This window comes from Lytechinus variegatus, chromosome 3, assembly GCF_018143015.1.
Source record: "Lytechinus variegatus isolate NC3 chromosome 3, Lvar_3.0, whole genome shotgun sequence".
In the NCBI taxonomy this organism is placed as follows: Eukaryota; Metazoa; Echinodermata; class Echinoidea; order Temnopleuroida; family Toxopneustidae; genus Lytechinus; species Lytechinus variegatus.
Genome location: NC_054742.1, coordinates 25,028,843 through 25,046,496, shown reverse-complemented (window position 1 = coordinate 25,046,496; position 17,654 = coordinate 25,028,843). Strand labels below are relative to the sequence as shown.

At 41.1% G+C, this 17,654-nt stretch overlaps 1 protein-coding gene across 1 annotated transcript; it reads right to left on the bottom strand.

Annotated features, from left to right (window-relative positions):
* Positions 1-7,526: 7,526 nt before the first annotated feature.
* On the bottom strand, positions 7,527-16,064 carry LOC121410593 (alpha-amylase-like). Its single transcript, XM_041602780.1, has 5 exons — positions 15,981-16,064; positions 13,875-14,037; positions 12,242-12,489; positions 11,011-11,156; positions 7,527-9,533 (listed from the first exon to the last, which is right to left on the bottom strand). Exons 2-5 carry the CDS (start codon positions 14,018-14,020, stop codon positions 7,833-7,835), a joined length of 2,241 nt encoding a protein of 746 aa, XP_041458714.1. The 5' UTR covers positions 14,021-14,037; positions 15,981-16,064; the 3' UTR covers positions 7,527-7,832.
* Positions 16,065-17,654: the final 1,590 nt, after the last annotated feature.

Genomic DNA, 17,654 nt, shown 5'->3' with positions numbered 1-17,654 from the left:
ACATTAAAGTTTACATGCAAGACTCTCTTATGACACCTAACTCCGCAACTGTAAGTCACTTTTCAACCAAACATGGATGGTAGATGGACTTGAGGGACCTGCATGTTATGCTGCAATTGGAGGTCACATGGTAAGGTCAAATGTCATTTTCAGGTCAACGTTAAAGTTTACATGCAAGACTCTTTCTCCGCAACCATAAGTCACTCTTCAACCACATATGGATGGTACATGGGCTTGGGGGGCTTGCATGCTGGGGTCATAGTCGCCATGATAATTCTATTTATTTACTTCAATAACTCCATACATCTACTTGATTTGCTAGTTCAGCCCTCTGGACTGCCATACCCGAATAGAACTCCCAAGGATTTAAAAAGCGCGAGCGCGCCCTCTCCCGTTCAGGCTTACTACCCATGATCACCGCGCAATTAGCGTCCATCTTCCTCTTTTGCTTTCGGCAAGCCACCTGTCAAGACGTGCTCAGATAAGTCTCCTAAGAGCTCAAATCTTTTTGAGCTTTGGTATATTATTTTCGCTTATCTGTGGTGCATTCTCCCTTTTAATTTCAATCTTTCCATTTGTGTGTAAGATTGTGTTCAGAATTTACACTTGGCGTGACTTTTTAGACGTGTTTTTGGTGACACTTAAATTGTTTTTCTAACGTTTGAGTTCTCGTCGCGCCGCATCGCTAGCGCGTTCGCGAGGCACCGGGCTTGGCCTGCCTACGTGGCAGCAAGCCTTCACCACCTGTCATGGTTATTGTTCTTCACGTTCAAAGCGTGGTGGCTTTTGGTGCCGTTTTTGAATTAAATTTCTAGACAGCCTCTACACTTTGTTGTCGAGGGTGTTATTGTTATTTCTTTTTGCAGGTTGGGATCTTCAACTCTGTTCCTTCCTTGCTTTCTGGAATTGATTTATTAAGATTTTCGATTGATTATTGATTGATTAATTCTTCAATTCTCTTTCCTTTCTGTTCTGAATAAATTTCTTAATTGATATTTTATTCACAGGCGGATCTTAAAGCTCAATTCCTTTTTCCTTCTGTTCTGAATAAATTTCTTGATTGATATTTTATTCACAGGCGGATCTTAAAGCTCAATTCCTTTTCCTTCTGTTCTGAATAAATTTCTTGATTGATATTTTATTCACAGGCGGATCCTAAAGCTCAATTCCTTTTCCTTTCTGTTCTGAATAAAATTCTTGATTAATATTTTATTCACAGACGCTTCGGGGATTGTTTAATTCGGCTTACGCAATTATACCTGATGATTGTTTGGTTATTCAATCCCCCCTAAAAAAAAAAAAAAAAAAAATTTTTTGTTCTTTACAGGTGGGGTCTCCTTCCTGTTAGAAATTTTTTTTGACCTGCCCCGGAATTGTTTTCTTCGTTCAATTCCCTCTTCCCTCCTAGTCTTATATATTTTTTTATTTCGACAGGCGGGCTCTACGATTCCCTTTGAGGATTTACTGTGTCGTTCTTCCTCTTGGAATCGTTACTAGAGACGTTCCTCCTTCCTCCTGTTCTGAATTTCTTTACCTTTCCACAGGAGGTTACTTTTTTTTTTTCCTCTTGGAAATTATCGTAAAATTTCTCTTATCTGGAATTATTTGTCTCTCAATCCCTTTTCTTCCTGCTCTGAAATGCTTGTTTTTGTGTTTCTTCGCAGGTGGAAACTTCGTTCTCTTCTGAACTTGCATTCATTTTTGAATTTTTGTTTCGAATTTTTCCTTCGGGCACAAAAAGAGAATATAGTAGGGGAACCTTGTAGGAGTTTCTTTTTTCAAAGTCTCCGACCTCCTTTATATTTTCTTACAGGCAGATACCTAAACTATTCTTAGGTTCTTCTTCCTCCCTACCCCTCCCCTCTTGTTTTGTTCTGTTTGCTCAAACAAACTCCTTTTAGGAGGAGGGAAAGACCACTCCGGTCTCCACTTTTAATCTAAGCGAGATCTTTGTAAAAAAAAAGAAAAAGAAAAATTCTTGTTTTTCCTTTTTCAGGGTAGAGAGAGGTATCTTTGAATGGGACTAACACAGCCCCAGAGGACCTGGTGCCCTCCACGGGGACCGTCCCGATTGCAAGTTACAGAAGTCGGCCGCCTCCAGGCGAGCAGGAGGGACGCCGCGGTGAGCGCCCAGCGGCGGTGAGTATGAGGGTGCGTCGATCAGCATTCCGAATTTGCGGTCGGATGCTAAGAGAAGGAAGGCCGAGACTGTGGTGCCACGGTCTCGGACAAAGGAAAAAGTGGTAGCCAAGGCTTCCAAGCCTAAACTAGGTCCTGCCGCCGCAGCACCCATAGGGCTATGCGACCCACCGGCTACCGGGTCACCAGAAGTCCGGAGGGAGAGTGCGGTTCTCTCCCCCGGCACAGGTCAGGATCTCTGCCGTATAAGTCGTCCTCCGTTGACAGCATCGGGAGAGATCGCCCAGCCCCTGACCGCGAGAGGCGTCACACAGACTGTAACCACAATCTGATCGTGACCACAATCTGACCCCGTCAGATTCGGGTGAAGTTTCGTTGTTGGCGGCCGCCCTGCCAGGGGCGGCAAATCGTAAGAGATCACCCGTGCCTCTTGTGCCTTCTTCTGCTCCGGCCACGCCGGCGGAGCCCGCAAAATAAGAAGAAGAAGAAGAGGTCGAAGGAGAGGTCGGCCAGCCCTGTTGCCATGGGCATTCCTCCTTCAGACCCTCTTATCGGTGGCCAGATGTTACAGTCATACATGTTATGCTGCTATATTCTGCTACCGCGAGAGGCGTCACACATCGGGCTGTGACCACAACCTGACCCCGTCAGATTCGGGTGAAGTTTCATTGTCGGCGGCCGCCCTGCCAGGGGCGGCAAATCGTAAGAAATCACCCGTGCCTCTCATGCCTTCTTCTGCCCCGGCCACGCCGGCGGAGCCCGCAGAAAGAGAAGAAGAAGAAGAGGTCGAAGGAGAGGTTGGCCAGCCCTGCTGCCATGGGCGTTCCTCCTTCAGACCCTTGTGTCGGTGGTCAGATGTTACAGCTATTCATGCTGCTACATTCTGCTACCGCGAGAGGCGTCGCACATCAGACTGTGACCACAATCTGACCCCGTCAGATTCGGGTGAAGTTTCGTTGTTGACGGCCGCCCTGCCAGGGGCGGCAAATCGTAAGAAATCACCCGTGCCTCTTGTGCCTTCTTCTGCCCCGGCCACACCGGCGGAGGCCGCGAAGAAGAAGAGGTCGAAGGTGAGGTCGGCCAGCCCTGTTGCCATGGGCGTCCCTCCTTCAGACCCTTGTGTCGGTGGTCAGATGTCACAGCTATTCATGCTGCTACATTCTGCTTTCGAGTAGTGCGGGTTCACCCCACCCTCGACGTCTACTCACCCCGCTGATGCCCCTGAGCATCAAGCGAGACAAGTGGGCAATAACCACCAGACACCCGGGAAATCCTCGAGCGATTCTGTTAAATCGCCAGCCAATGCACCGACTAACCGGGTGCCCCAAGATCGCGTGTGCTTTCCAGCATTTTCGTCGATCTCAGAGCACGTGTCCCAGCCGACACGCGGGGCCACCCCGGCGCTTACTGGACAACCCCCCGGTTCAGTCCATAGAGCGAGACTCCCTTTACGAGGACAACCCCTATCCCGCGGTCGACTTTTCAGTAAGCGCTCAGGCGCTGCTTGACAAGTATCTACCTCACATCTACCCTCCGAGCGGGGGTATTGATGAAGCAAGGGAGTCCATATTTTCTCGCCCCGCCTCTTCATGCGCTCCGAGCTCAATCGGCCGAATTGGGGGTCTCGGAGAGTGACGAGGTCGCTCTAGACGAGGCGGCTCCTACGACGAGGAAGCCGCCAGCTCCGTGGGTGTAAACCCACCCCCGCTCTGCTGCTGCCCGGAAGCGCTAGGCTCCGGCGCCGCCGTCTCGAAATTTTCAAGCCTCTCGAGGCTAGCGAGAAGGCAGAGGCAGGGGGGGGGGCGATTATTATGCAGGTACTCCCGAATTCGCCCTCTACGTCAAGCTCACATACGGCGACGACTCCTTCAGCGGTAACTCTCTCCATTCTTCCCCCTAAGCGGGCCCGTAGATTGGAGGTATGAATCTCTTACATACCGCATGCCGCACTTCTCTCGTGAGAATGTTTGGCTGCTTTGAGAGGACAACCTATCACGTCCGCGGACCGTCCGCCCAGGCGACGGGACCGTCGCTTTTCTGGCCTGAACCTCACTTTCTATTCGAAAGTAAGGGTGCCCTGTCTTACTTAGCTCCTACCCTTGCAACACCAGAGTCAGGGCTAGTACAGACACCCGTTCTCCAGCGATCGCCGCTGAAGAGAGGGCGACTCTGATATGAGCACCATCACCGCTCAGCGGTATGTCTCACTTTCTCATAGCTCTCCGAGCTTATGAGTATGTATATCGGATCTGAATGTCACGGCGATTAAAAGTTCTCCTGTGCTTAATAATCGCTATGCCTTCACCACCCGGTGCATTATGGTTATGTTAACCTATTTGTCTCGTATTCGGGCGGCTCGTACGAACCCTGCCCGAGCTGCCATCACCGGTCGTCCCCCCGGACACCGCCGGCAGCACCCGCACCGAATACGTGGAAGGAATCAGCTTTTCATATGCTAGATATCCCTCCTGTTGACATTCACAGCTGTTCCCCGAGTCTTTCCCGGTTGGGTAAACATCATCTCGGAGGAAAGTAACCGCCGTACATCTCATGAGATTGTTGGCTATGTACGTGCGTTCAAACTTGTTTAAAGCCCCAGGATTCTCTGTCGGCATTCTATGCCTACTTTCTGGGCACACCCACCGTACCGGGTCGGCGAGTTCACACCAAACTGTACACCGCCAGACCATCGGTCGAGCTCTAACTGTCTATCTTATAGACTGCCCTCTATGTGGGTCAATCTTGCGGGCGTCTCCGCCGCTCCCTCCTTGTGCGGAGTGGTCTACGGTGGATGTCTTTACCGTGCCCGTTAGTCGAATCGGCTTCTTTCTTAGAAATTTTTTCACGGCACACTCGAGTCGCCCCGCATGCTGCTTTCATCCTCCTTCCATGCAAGGCATGTGGCCAGGGTCACCGCACGACCGAGGATGATGTAACAGTGGATGGATGTATGCTTATGCCTTCCTAACCACGATCACTACGACCCGCCTTCTCTCGGGCCGACTGTGGATGAGCCTCTCCATGTAAGTGATTTACTTCACTGGAGTTCTTCTTTTAGAAATTTAGATTCTCATCCCCCGCTGCTTAGGGCGTCATTTTTGCCGCCCCCCCGCAGCTTTTTGGAGCTCCTTATCTTACCGATATCGGACTGTTCCACGCTGCCGCAACCGGCGCCGGCGGTGCTCGCTCTTACGATCACCTGAGAAACAGGCCTTGTGACTGTTTTCATAAACAACTGGTTCTCACCGCAGACTGATGGAAATTTTGTGATTACTTCCTCAAGTCTCCTTCGCTTGTTTCTTCAAGCGAGGACTTCGACACTCTTAGCCAGTTTCCGTCCCTAACTTGATAGGACAGGGCCGTTGCTACCTCATTCGATTCCGTTGGGAATGTAACGGTTGAGGTATCATATCTGGCGATGTCTGTTCGTTTAGAGCATCTCTTGATGGTCGTTTACACGTAATATCGTGACAGATTTTTTTTCGCCAGCTCCCTCTGGCGTACACTTGCTGCTGCTAGGGATTCCCCCGCCCAGCGGACAGCCATCGCAGCCTAGCCTCACGGGCTCTCTCGGCGATGGTGGCTTGAGCCAAGCCACCTCTTCCACCGCGGGCACTGCACCCTCAGATGGGTGCTTCAATCAGTATGGGAGAAAGGGGATCCTGAGTTCTCTCTCGATCACTCGGTCTAACACACTTTCGTCGTGATGTGTACCGCGCTGTATCCCTGACACGCCCGGTTGAGCTGTTTTGACCAGACTGCTCTATTCTACATAGGCAACATGTCCGCGGCATTCCTTATTAACAGGATGGCACTCAGTCGCTTTCTCGACCCTTGTCTGCCTTACGAGTGGTTTTCTTCCTAAATCCCTACTCTCCGTCGTTCCTGGTCCCCTTCGGACCACTAGTAACTTTTTACCACAGCTCTCTATCAGAATTCTGCAGATTTCTGCCCTCACGCATTTGAGACAGATATCGAATTCTGGGCGCTTTCTCCCACGCGGAGGCTTCCCCTACAGAAATTTCCAAGCTTGCGGGAAGCGTGCGACTAGCTTGCGCAAGCTTGCGGCATGCTAGTAACTAGCATGCGGTTAGCTTAATAAGCGTGTGATATGCGTGCAGAGTAATAGTTAAGCGATCTTTTAGCGAGCAGGGACTGTTCGCTAGCATGCACTCGCTTATTAAGCGAGCGCCCTGCTAGTCGCATGCTAGTTACTAGCAAGCGGCACGCTTAAATTTCGGTAGGGGTTCTGAGATATCTCGCCTTCTCAGATTGGTCGATTGATCACTTACTGAGCCTTAAAAGCTTCAGTTTTCCGATCACGATTCTTGTTGAAATTTTCAACAAATTTCGATTCTTACGCTCTAGTCAGCAGGTGATGTTGTTCTCCTGACACTAGGCCGAGGACCCATGATACTTAGTATTCCTGAGTATACAGGGCATTCCTCTCGAGGACATTTTTGAGGGCCGCCTTTTGGCGCTCAACTAACTCCTTCACTTCTTTCTACTTGAAGGACATTCCGTCCAGCGAGGCGAGATTTGCTGCTTCGGCGCTTAAAGCAGCTGCGGTTTTTTCCCCCTCTCCCTAAATTTCGTTGTTTTTGTTTTTTCTTTTAAATTTTCTTAGGCTTACAATTGAAAACATGCCTCCCTACGGTTTGAGTCCGTGCTGGTCTAGCAAATCAAGTAGATGTATGGAGTTATTGAAGTAAATTATGAAAATACTTACCTGATTTTCTTATTTACGAGATAACTCATACATCTACTTGATACCGACCCTCCGCCTTGCGTAGCAACATGTTTCAACGTATGGGCTTGCGAAAGGTGAGGAAGATGGACGCTAATTGCGCGGTGATCATGGGTAGTAAGCCTGAACGGGAGAGGGCGCGCTCGCGCTTTTTAAATCCTTGGGAGTTCTATTCGGGTATGGCAGTCCAGAGGGCTGAACTAGCAAATCAAGTAGATGTATGAGTTATCTCGTAAATAAGAAAATCAGGTAAGTATTTTCATCATTTGTCAAATTTCTGTGTGAGCTCTATGTATCGCAATGATGGATGACGCGGATGGCCGGGTTCGGGGATACATGTGCTCGGCTTCGTGACCCGCCGAGCATCTCTAGTTATTATTATTATTACCATTATTTAGAACATAATTTTGCCAGATTATCAACAAAAAAAATTCAACTCTTTTTAATACTGTACTTGTCTGCAAGAATTAACAACTGAAACTATTTTATAGCAGTAATACATGATAATGTATTTCATGTAAAGTACAATTCTGGGAATGCTGTAATGTTTAGGAGTTTATCAAGTGAGATGAGAAAAACTATGTTTAGTTTCCCATTGGGAGCTAGTGCAAATTTAACAAAGACAAGCCAAAGACACATATTTTAAATCTTATGATCATCTTTAATAGTATTTTCCTGTCCAGTGCAAGCAAACATTTTCATTAAAAGAGATATCAGGAATATCATCTGTATGGTATGTTATGTGTGATAGATATTAGTGGAATATTGTGAACTTCTTTATGTTCAATGTTTTGTACTATGTATATGAAATTACAATTTTCTGTATATGTTTGTTTGGATATAATGTATACATACAATCAAAGGCAAATATATTGCTATAAGTTGATGGCAGAAATCTATTATTGCACATGAAGAAAACTTTGAGGCAATACATCCTTAGAGATGATTAGAGGTTATCGATCTGGCAATGATCACTGTTGAAGTGAAATACATTGAGATATCCACATCGAGCAAAGTGATTTCCTGTGGTGTACGGGCGTGTAGTATCGCTTGCACTACCTTCGCATGTCGGCTGGTTACAATCATTTTCCCATTGACCATTTAGGACTGCCTTGAGTTCAAACCATCCTCCCTCTGTCTTACTGCAGTCCATTTGAATGTCCACCATCCAATAGTGTTCTCCCCATTGATTGAGATCAGTGTAGCCATAACCATGCTGTGCAACATTGTTGGAGTAGTTAGGATCATTGGTTGTCCAGACCATAGGAGTGCCATATGCAGACTGTCCATTATGATTACCTTGATCATTCTCTGGACCATGCCAATCAAGAAAATCATCACCTTCTTTCCAAGAGCCAAATTCAGTTCCTTGTCCATCAATATTGTGTGTGATAGGAATGGCACATTCATCTGTGTCTGCATTGTTGTTATTACAACCACTACGTTGTGAACCATCGATACCGCCACGAAGGGCAACAAGTTGCCCAGTTTGTGTTGCCTTTTCAACGAAAATGACAGTGCGTTCCCATCCAGCTGGGGAAGTCGGGCCTGGTCCTTGGGTAGGGCCTTGGGTAATTTTTTGAGTTGGCCCTTCAGTTGAAGGTTGGGTAGGATGAATGGTAGGTTCTACAATGGGCCCATTCTTTGTAGCACCAACATGGATGATAACCATATTCTCGTCATTGTTTGTATTGATATGAGCATGTCCAGAATCGTCAACGTCCACAATATCATTACCAGTGCAGGATTGAGCATTTGAATCATAATCCACTACTGCCAGATTACAGTATTCACCTTTAGGGAGACCAGTATATCTTTGCTCATCAAAGGTTGAGCCTCCACGAGACATAGCAATGTAAGCACTATTACCTCTGGAAAAGGCCATCCTGTCATAGTCACCCCAGAAGTTTTCTACTGCTTGACTACCAGCCTCGTTACGCCATTGGACCATGTTCTTGATAGGTCTCCAGCGGTGTTCACATACCCAACCAACAGTATCAGACGATTCACACGTTCCATCGGCTTTGAACGTTGGATCTTGGGTATTGTAATTTGCATCAGCTGGAGGTCCATGCCAGTGTTCACTGAATTTATAGCTGCTCATGATTCGTGGGAAACCATGTGGCCATGACAACATAAAAACAATAGCCCGCTGGTAATCTTTACCATTTTTAAATGTTAAAACAGAACCGCCACCACCGTGTCCACGTTGGTTGTCATGGTTATCAACAAATACAACTCCATCCGCGTTATTCAACTTGACCGAATTATATTTACCAAAGTCCTCTAAACCCCCTAACCATCTGGAACCCTTGAATGTCTCACTGACTTCTCTTCCATAGATGAAGTCTGTGACTCGAGCTATTTCATTATAGTCCCAACAAGTGACAGCTTCTCCTGTATCCTGGTCAATCACTTCCTGGAAGAAGAATGGTCGGGTGTTCTGAGGGAAGTACTTGGTGTTCAGGTCATTTGTTCCATCAAAGATAGCCTGGAGATCATTAGGCCACATGTGCTTGGCAGCATCAATGCGGAACCCAGCAACACCAATATCAATTACCTTATTGAAGTAGCCTATAATATTCTGTCTGACTGAATCAAACTCGTGACGCAGGTCTAGAAGCCCAACCAAATTACAGTTGCGTACCTGGATGGATTGATGAATTAAAGATAGAAGAAATAAACAGAAGAAGAAATTATTAAGCTGTGAAACATGGCAATATATTATCATCTCCCTTGTCAACCATCCAGGCATTTGAGAATCATAACATATAAATTTGAATTTTGATACAAATGTTAATATCTTATGTGCTGTAAATGTAATTTCATCTTTATGATGCTATATATAAATGTCTTGATCATGTTGATAGGCCGTAATTCTAACAAAATATTGACTTTCTTTAGTTTTAAAAGCCTACCACATACATTTAACGACACAATTATTCAAAACCCTTGCAAAATTCAGTCTTGATATTTCCATTCATTTCACCTATTTCTTTCATAAGATTTATTTGGTAGAAAAGAGAAGTTTAGCACTAATGCTGAACAAGTCAAAAATGTTACGGTTCTGTACAGAATATCATTGTTGGATTGCAATCAACAATATTTCACGAATAGTTGAAATTATGAAAAAGGGGGTAAACAATTATTGTGATCTGCTATTCTAGTCATGAAATTATTGCCTTCACATCACAAATATGGCTTTCCTGATGGAAAACTCTGGGTTGGGAATAGAAAGAGCAAGTCCGATGCTCCTTCAGAGAGAAGATATAAAGAAATCGCCTCAAGTGATGGAACTAGTAATAAGCTCTATAATACAGGAACAAATTTAATCATGGAAAAGTGACAGAAAGGGAAAAGGCTGTAGCCTTAGCACATAGATCTGCTGTAAAGTCTGAGGAATCACAAAAAATGTTAGGATGACAAGCGTTTCAGCACCCCCAATATTTTCCGAGGGTGCTGCGTGTATTATTCTCCATAGGCAGCACCCCCTGGAAATCTGGTAGGTGTGGCAAATTGGGGAAATGTAAAGAAACGAGCAACATTTTGTGTTGAAACCACTTTTTGGGAGTGGGGGGGTGTCAAATTTCTCAGGACCCAAATGACCCTCATTTTGTAGTATAACATTTTTTTTTGCGTGTCAAATTTATTTCAGAATACCCTGTAAAAAAATCATCCCCAAAGCCCTGATGCAAGTAAACGTTGCGACCAAGTAAAATAATTTGCAAATTCCAATTCTTAGCATTGTGGCGCATAAAATACACTTTGAATTGCTTTTGAAACTTGAGGAAGAATGCTTATAACTAATATATGCCGATTATAGTTCATGGTATAATTATGTAATACTTTAATTGTGAAAATTCATCTAAAGGATGAGGCCATTCTGCACAAGATATTAATTTCGATCCAATAATTCTTCTAAAAGCATTAAAAACAGGAGTGATAAGAATTTATTTCAGTTCGATTTTCTTTCTCTCTTTCCCCCTCATTTTATTTTTTTTTCTAGCTTTTTTTCTTGGGAGGGGATTCAGAAAAAGTGGTTAACACTGCACCCTCCGTAACATATCGTTACGTATAGAGGATGGTATCATTAAATGATCATAATGAATCCTCTTTTTACTCACAATCTCTTTACTGTTGTAATCGTTAACAGCTCCATCACCAGTCGGGCATTGGCCAGTAGGAACATTGAATTGACTGATGTCATATAGGCCGGGAAAACTGTATGCACTGGCGTCAAACTTGCTATCGCCACAGCTTTCATTACTCTCTGAAAAGTACAAAATACATACATTAAATAGCCTTTTACTGAATATTTAACAATCTTTTTAAAGCTATATTAATATATTGTAGTTTTTATTTTCTTGTATTTTTCCCGTACTCAACTCCAGAGGCATAACGGGGTCGATAACCCGGAGGGGGAGACCGGGGGAGAGCCCCCCCCCCCCAAAAAAATCCAGTTTCATGGCGTGAACATTAACTATAATCATAAAATTCAATGTGTCTACGTCCAGGTCAAATTGGAAATACTCGAAAGCTCTCAAGATTCTCCCATTTACAGGGGACAAGATGGAAAATAATGAAAAATAATGAGGGTTTACCAGCGGACTGCCACACCCCCCCCCCCCCCCCATTTGAAGGTGAATAAATCGAATTAGTCTTTACAATCTTAAAAGGGCTACTCCAGTTTCCAATAAAATAGAGAAGACCTAAACAAACAAAACGCTGACAATCTGATGTAAATGAATTTATTCATCTTTTTAAGTTATTTTGCGAGAACAGTCCTTTGCATGATGTCTTCAATATGAAATGGACTGGTTGATGGTGTTGTGTCCTTACTTTTCCTTTTTTATATTCTATTTCACATTGAGTGATAAATATTCATCTTTTCATATATTCATATATATATATATATATATATATGCATGCCTCCCTTCAAACAGTGTCATAAAACATGCTACATAATTACATTATTGGAGGAACAGAAGCACATTCATGATAAAACACAGTGGGCATCATCAGCTCGCCCTTATCGCATGCTCTTGAAGACACAGTCTTACAGTTTTCACAGAAAAAAGAAAAAAAATAGAATATACAACCTTTTTTCCATGTCCGATTTCATTGATTTTTGTCAGTATTTTGTAAGTATAATTTTTGTGAATCTGTTCAATTTTTATTATTTTTAGCGTTTTAGTATTTATTTTTTTTAAGTGGAGTGCCCTATTATTGTTTAATATTGTTATTATCATGATTATCATAGTCATTCTAATTATTATTATTGATATCTCTGTTATTTAAGGGCAGAAACATGTATTCTTATGCTGGGTAAATCAACAATATACATTTCTAACATACTTGTATCGCCGCCGCACATATGATTGACAACAGCATCCACGTATATTCTCACATTAACTGCGTTGCATCGCTCTACCATATCGATAAACTCAGCTTCGTTTCCACGACGACTCACAAGTTGGTAGCTGATTGGCTGATAGCTTTCATACCATGGACGCTGTACTCCCCAAGACTCCGGAGACGTTATTACTCGGTGTTCATTAGGAGCAGATATCTGAACAGCACCAAAACCATGAGGGCCTAAGAAACTAGTAACCAAAAAAAAAAAAAATTGGGGATAGTGAGTTTTTAGAAGCATTCTACATATTGAACTTACCCTGCAATTTCAAAGTTGTCTTGCCAAACCCTCAAACTTACAATGCAGTGTTCTCAAATGATAATTATATCATATAGACCAATCTTGTCTCCCTTGAAAAAAAAACGAGTGCATAATTACCGGATTTTTTTGTTGATGATAAAAATTAAATCATTGTTTTTATCATTGATAATATCTTTATTATCATTATTATTATCATTATTATCATTATTATTGTTATTATTTTTATCATTATTGTTGCTATAATAATTATTATTATCATTTTCGTTATCTTTAGTATTAGTACTATTATTGTTATCATTATTATTATTGTTATTACTATCATTATTATTATTGCTACTACTATTATCATAACAATTATTTCTGTCATTTTATCAGCATCATGTATCAAGAGGAGGAAAGTCAGAAGTATAAGCAGTAGAAGTAATGCATGAAGAAAAAAAGTGATGTATGTAGTATCAAAATATTATTATGTAGTTTGAGTAGGGGGACACGTCCCCCTGCCCCTGATTTCCGCCCATGTGAGTATTCCATTCATGTAGCCAGGTGCTCTAAAATTAAAGCCTTTACTATTCAAATTCGAAAATTTTCTCGCTCGGTCGCTTCAACATCTAAATGCAGAATAAATTAATACGAGTATAGCGAGTCAATGATCCGCTGTAATACAATAGATTTCCCTGCAACTTTTTTTTCAAATTAATCTCCTTACTTAAAGTTAAAATTATAAATTCATTATACGCTTTGAAATGATGTCATGGGTCATTATGTAGGATATCATTTCTTTGTTGAGAAAATGGCTAAATACTAAATAAGAACATTAAGTGTTACTTTATCTTTGCTTAAAAGGGCAGGCATTTAAGGGGAAAATTGCACCATTTGTGGGAATGGAAAATTGGCACTACAACGAACCGATCTATGCTTATGAGAACAAGCAAAGTGTATACAAATTAATTTTACAAAGAAGAGAGTGTATTTAGTACTGAAATACATTAAGTACACAATGTCACCGTCACCACCACAATCGTCATCATCATCATCGAAATCAATCACGGTTATCGTCATTATCAGGAACCCAAAGTATTATCATGTTACAAACTATGCTCGTGTCGCTTTCATTAGTTGATGTGTTGTGGTCGAGTGGGCTAAGGCGCCTGACTAGACATGAAAAGGACGGGGTTCGACCTCCCGGCCAGGGCACTCGTACCCATGAGCCAGGCGATTCATCTGGCATTCATAATGAAAATGCTAGACGCGTTTTAGGTAACTATGGATGGACTTTGTTTTTAAATAACAAATTAACAATTGTGGTAAGCTTACTTTTCACATTCTCTAGCTATCGCTGTCCATGTCCACTCAAAGAGATGAACCATAGCAGAACGACCATTAGCAGTATTTGGATATTTGTACTCATCGCCAGCCTGGGCTGCTGCCATCAGGCATAACAAGATGACAGCACGGTACATCTTTCTTTTCTTTGGTCCTGTAAATAAAAGAAATCTACACTGGACCATCATTCGAAGTTCCCGTTCATTATCAATAACAATTTGTGTAGTATGAAAAGACTATGTTCAAGACCTTTTCTACAACTTACGGAAGCTTCTCGTTTAATTCCCTTTTTTTAACTATTGGTTAAATTTTGATACATGGTACTTTTCACAAGTTCATTTTGTATGTTTTTTTTTGTTACATTTGAAATTATTTACATGTATGCTCCAATAAATCAATACGAAATTATAAGGATGTGAATCGATATAATTAATACAATAGACAAATTAAGCTTATGACATAATTGGTTTATTTATTTATTTTTCAGCTCTTTGGCATCATTTTCTTCAATTTTATAAATCCTTAGTTTTATTTATTTTTTGTGGAGTGTTTTAGTGAGTACTTTCACTCCACTTGTTTGATGTCATTTTCTTTAGGGTTAACTTTTGGAACAAAATCGCCAATAATGGGCATTGAATATCAAAAGAATCGTAATAGAGCAAATCAGATTTCTTATAAACTGGTGCATTATTTCTAAAAACAAAATGCAAGAAAACGAAGCGAGAAAGACCCTAAATCCAATAACGTAAATAGCTTCATCTATATATAGATTAAATTAGCAAGATATTCGGGGAAGAGATACAAAAAAAATTACAAACTGTCCCAAATATCTTAATCCCAAAGCAACGCAAGTGTTAAGTAATAGGAAGTACATGTATACTACTCGCAATAGGCTACAACACATGCAAAATACTCATTTTGTGATCTAGATGACGATGAATACACAATGATTCGTCCAAAAAAATATGCATATCATGCACTTGTTCTCTGAAGTAATCGTCATAATACCGATTCAATCATTTTCATTGGATTATTTCTCATTAATGAATTCGAGCTCAATTTATTTAAAACATGAATGTATTTTACGTCACTTAAAAGGGAGCTAGTGCATATGCTTTTTGGTGTCTCCTGCAGTTGTCAGTCTCAAGATGATACATCAACAATTATTCCAAAATAAATAAGTAAAATTTACCTCTTAATTCAAAAGATTTTAGATTAATTTCTAGCTTCTTTTCAAATCAAAATAAAAGTAAATACAGAATGTGAATCCTAATAAAGATATTTGCTTAGAGTAGCCCCGGTGTTGAATTCAAATTACTGAGATATGGAAACAATCCCCCATCAACTAAATGGTCAAGTCCACCCATATAGCAATCTTATTTAAAGAAGCTATATGATTAAAAAAAATCCAAAAATTTCACTTAAGTATAGACTATGACAAAAAGGCTTTGGTAAGTTTTGCATGTTTGCATGTCTGCGAATGAAGAAGCCGATGAGGTTGACAAACTCAGATTGTATAAAAATGAATTAACCTTTTTTTATACACTTTCTATAAGAGGAATTCCACATTATAACAAAAAAAATGCATGGCAATTATAATTTGCCATGCATTGTATCTTCACTAAGATGCAAGAGAAAAAAAAATAGTTCCTGCGTTTCTTAAGTTCAATAACATGATCACGGTTTAATTCAATTTTGGCTATCTAATGAAAATTCTTTAACTTATTGCTACACTGTTGGAAAAGAAAAGAAGATTTTTACAGAGGAATAATTAGTAAAAAACAATTTTCTACAACTTTACAGAACAGGTCTATTTCAAAAAGAGGAAAAAGTTTCATTACAATAAATTTGAAAGGTTACATATACAAAATATCGTTTTCTGTAGTTTTACACAAATGCATGTACGAAAACAGATTGCAGGTGTTCTCAAGACTGCTGCAGTATTTTTTTTTTAAATCTAACAGTGTACGCATGGAATTGTATGCATCTTATATGGGTTCGCATCCTTTTGGTGAAATATCAGAACAAAGAGTAAAGATGATTCTTTTCATGTTGTTAGTATTTTGTTTAAAATAACAAAGAATACCAGCGACTCACCTGAACTTTAAGAAGAGCTATCAGCAACCGATGAGAGCAAAGTGAAGACTCGAACTAATCTTCTGCGGAGATATACTCTAATATTCTTGGCAAATATTAATAACACCAGCTGATATAATTCCCATTGATCATAATGTGAGTAATGGGGTATAGGTCCTATAGAGGGTAGTGACCCCCCCCCCCCCCGAAAAAAAGTACAATGTCAATGACAATATCTTAAAAACTAAATAATTAAGGAAACATACAAACATTCTGTAAATATATTAGGAAGATTCTGTAGCTAGATTATAGGAAGATGGACATTACTTTTGTTAATAAAATGTTTAAACAAATTAATATAATCGATTTTATTTACATGCTAACTATACCGTCTCGAGACCCCAACCCCCAGAAATACTGGTTACACTGGTGGCAATAATTCTTCCTTTCGATTAATAACGGGGATGTAATCGAATCATATTAATCAACCAATCATATGAATCAAACAACGAATGATAAATTATTGATTAACCAATCATGATGCAACTACCGTTGCAGCCCTGCGAAACATTGGGCATTTATGCGTAATTGTGATGGGATTCGGAAGGGGACCGAAGCAAAATAGAATAGGGGGAAATAAGAGAGAAACCCAAGGATGAGATCAAGAGGAGGAGGAGGAGAAGAAGAAGAATATTAGCGTATCTTTTTCACTCTAAAGATTAACTGCAAAGGAAAATTATTTCATTTAAAAAATGAATTGTCATGCTCATTATCATTTTGTTCTTTAAAATAAATCTCAACATGCACTTGTGTCGTTCTCTAATTATTTATCAAAATTCAAACTTATTTTAAAGGGGAATCTAGCCTTGGTCGATCATGAAATGATATGTTGGAAAGAAGAAATAAAAATAAAAAACAGAATGATGAAAGTTTGAAAATTATGGCGGTAGATCCATAAAACTGTAGATTTCAAATTTGCCACTGAGTAAGTAAATTATGACAAGGGGCAAGACAACCTTCCCATAGGCCATGTACTTATCCTTTCCCCTGGGGTAGTAATCTAACTTAGTGACCCAGGTAGTATATTGCTTTATGTCCTCATGAAAGAAAAATACGGTTTAAGGTGAAAAGTTTGAAAAAATACATTTTAGCCATTTTATGTATCAGAGTATAAGGAAAAATAGTCCTTACCTTACATCAATATGCGGCCAATTTTAAGTCTTCATGGGTATAGTGATTACCAATATTTACGATTTAAAAAAAAATCATATCTTATTGTTTGTTCGATATTTACTTTCACCTATCAGTCAGCTTGTATGATTTTGCTTTTCCCTTTCAAAACAAGTTTTTATTTGGGTTGGATTCCATTCCCCTTAAATAATCACAAATATTAACATGTCTCATTAAATTTTCACTCGTGAACGGCAAAAGAATTAAAAAAAAGTCATATTATGTTGCTATTTTACTATGCTATTATCTGCAAGACATAACAAGAAGAAACAATTTGGCGTAGATATTCGCCAGAAATGGTGAGTGAAATCTCTGATGATTGCGGATACGTCTGGGGATGAGGAAGGACCAGTGGCGTAGCGTGGGTCACGGCATTTGGGGGGGCACCAGCAAAAATTTTGAGTCACTTAGTGAGCGCGCGAAGCGCGCTCAGTTGTCAGGTACACTGACCTAATAGAGACATTT

What these genes read in the sequence shown, in the direction of transcription:
- LOC121410593 (XM_041602780.1), bottom strand. Translation starts at nt 14,020, where the DNA reads ATGTACCGTGCTGTCATCTTGTTATGCCTGATGGCAGCAGCCCAGGCT. An exon ending in TATGTGCGGCGGCGATACAA is followed by an intron (nt 11,157 to 12,241) that starts GTATGTTAGAAA and finishes TGTACTTTTCAG; the next exon opens with AGAGTAATGAAAGCTGTGGC. An exon ending in ATTACAACAGTAAAGAGATT is followed by an intron (nt 9,534 to 11,010) that starts GTGAGTAAAAAG and finishes CAATCCATCCAG; the next exon opens with GTACGCAACTGTAATTTGGT.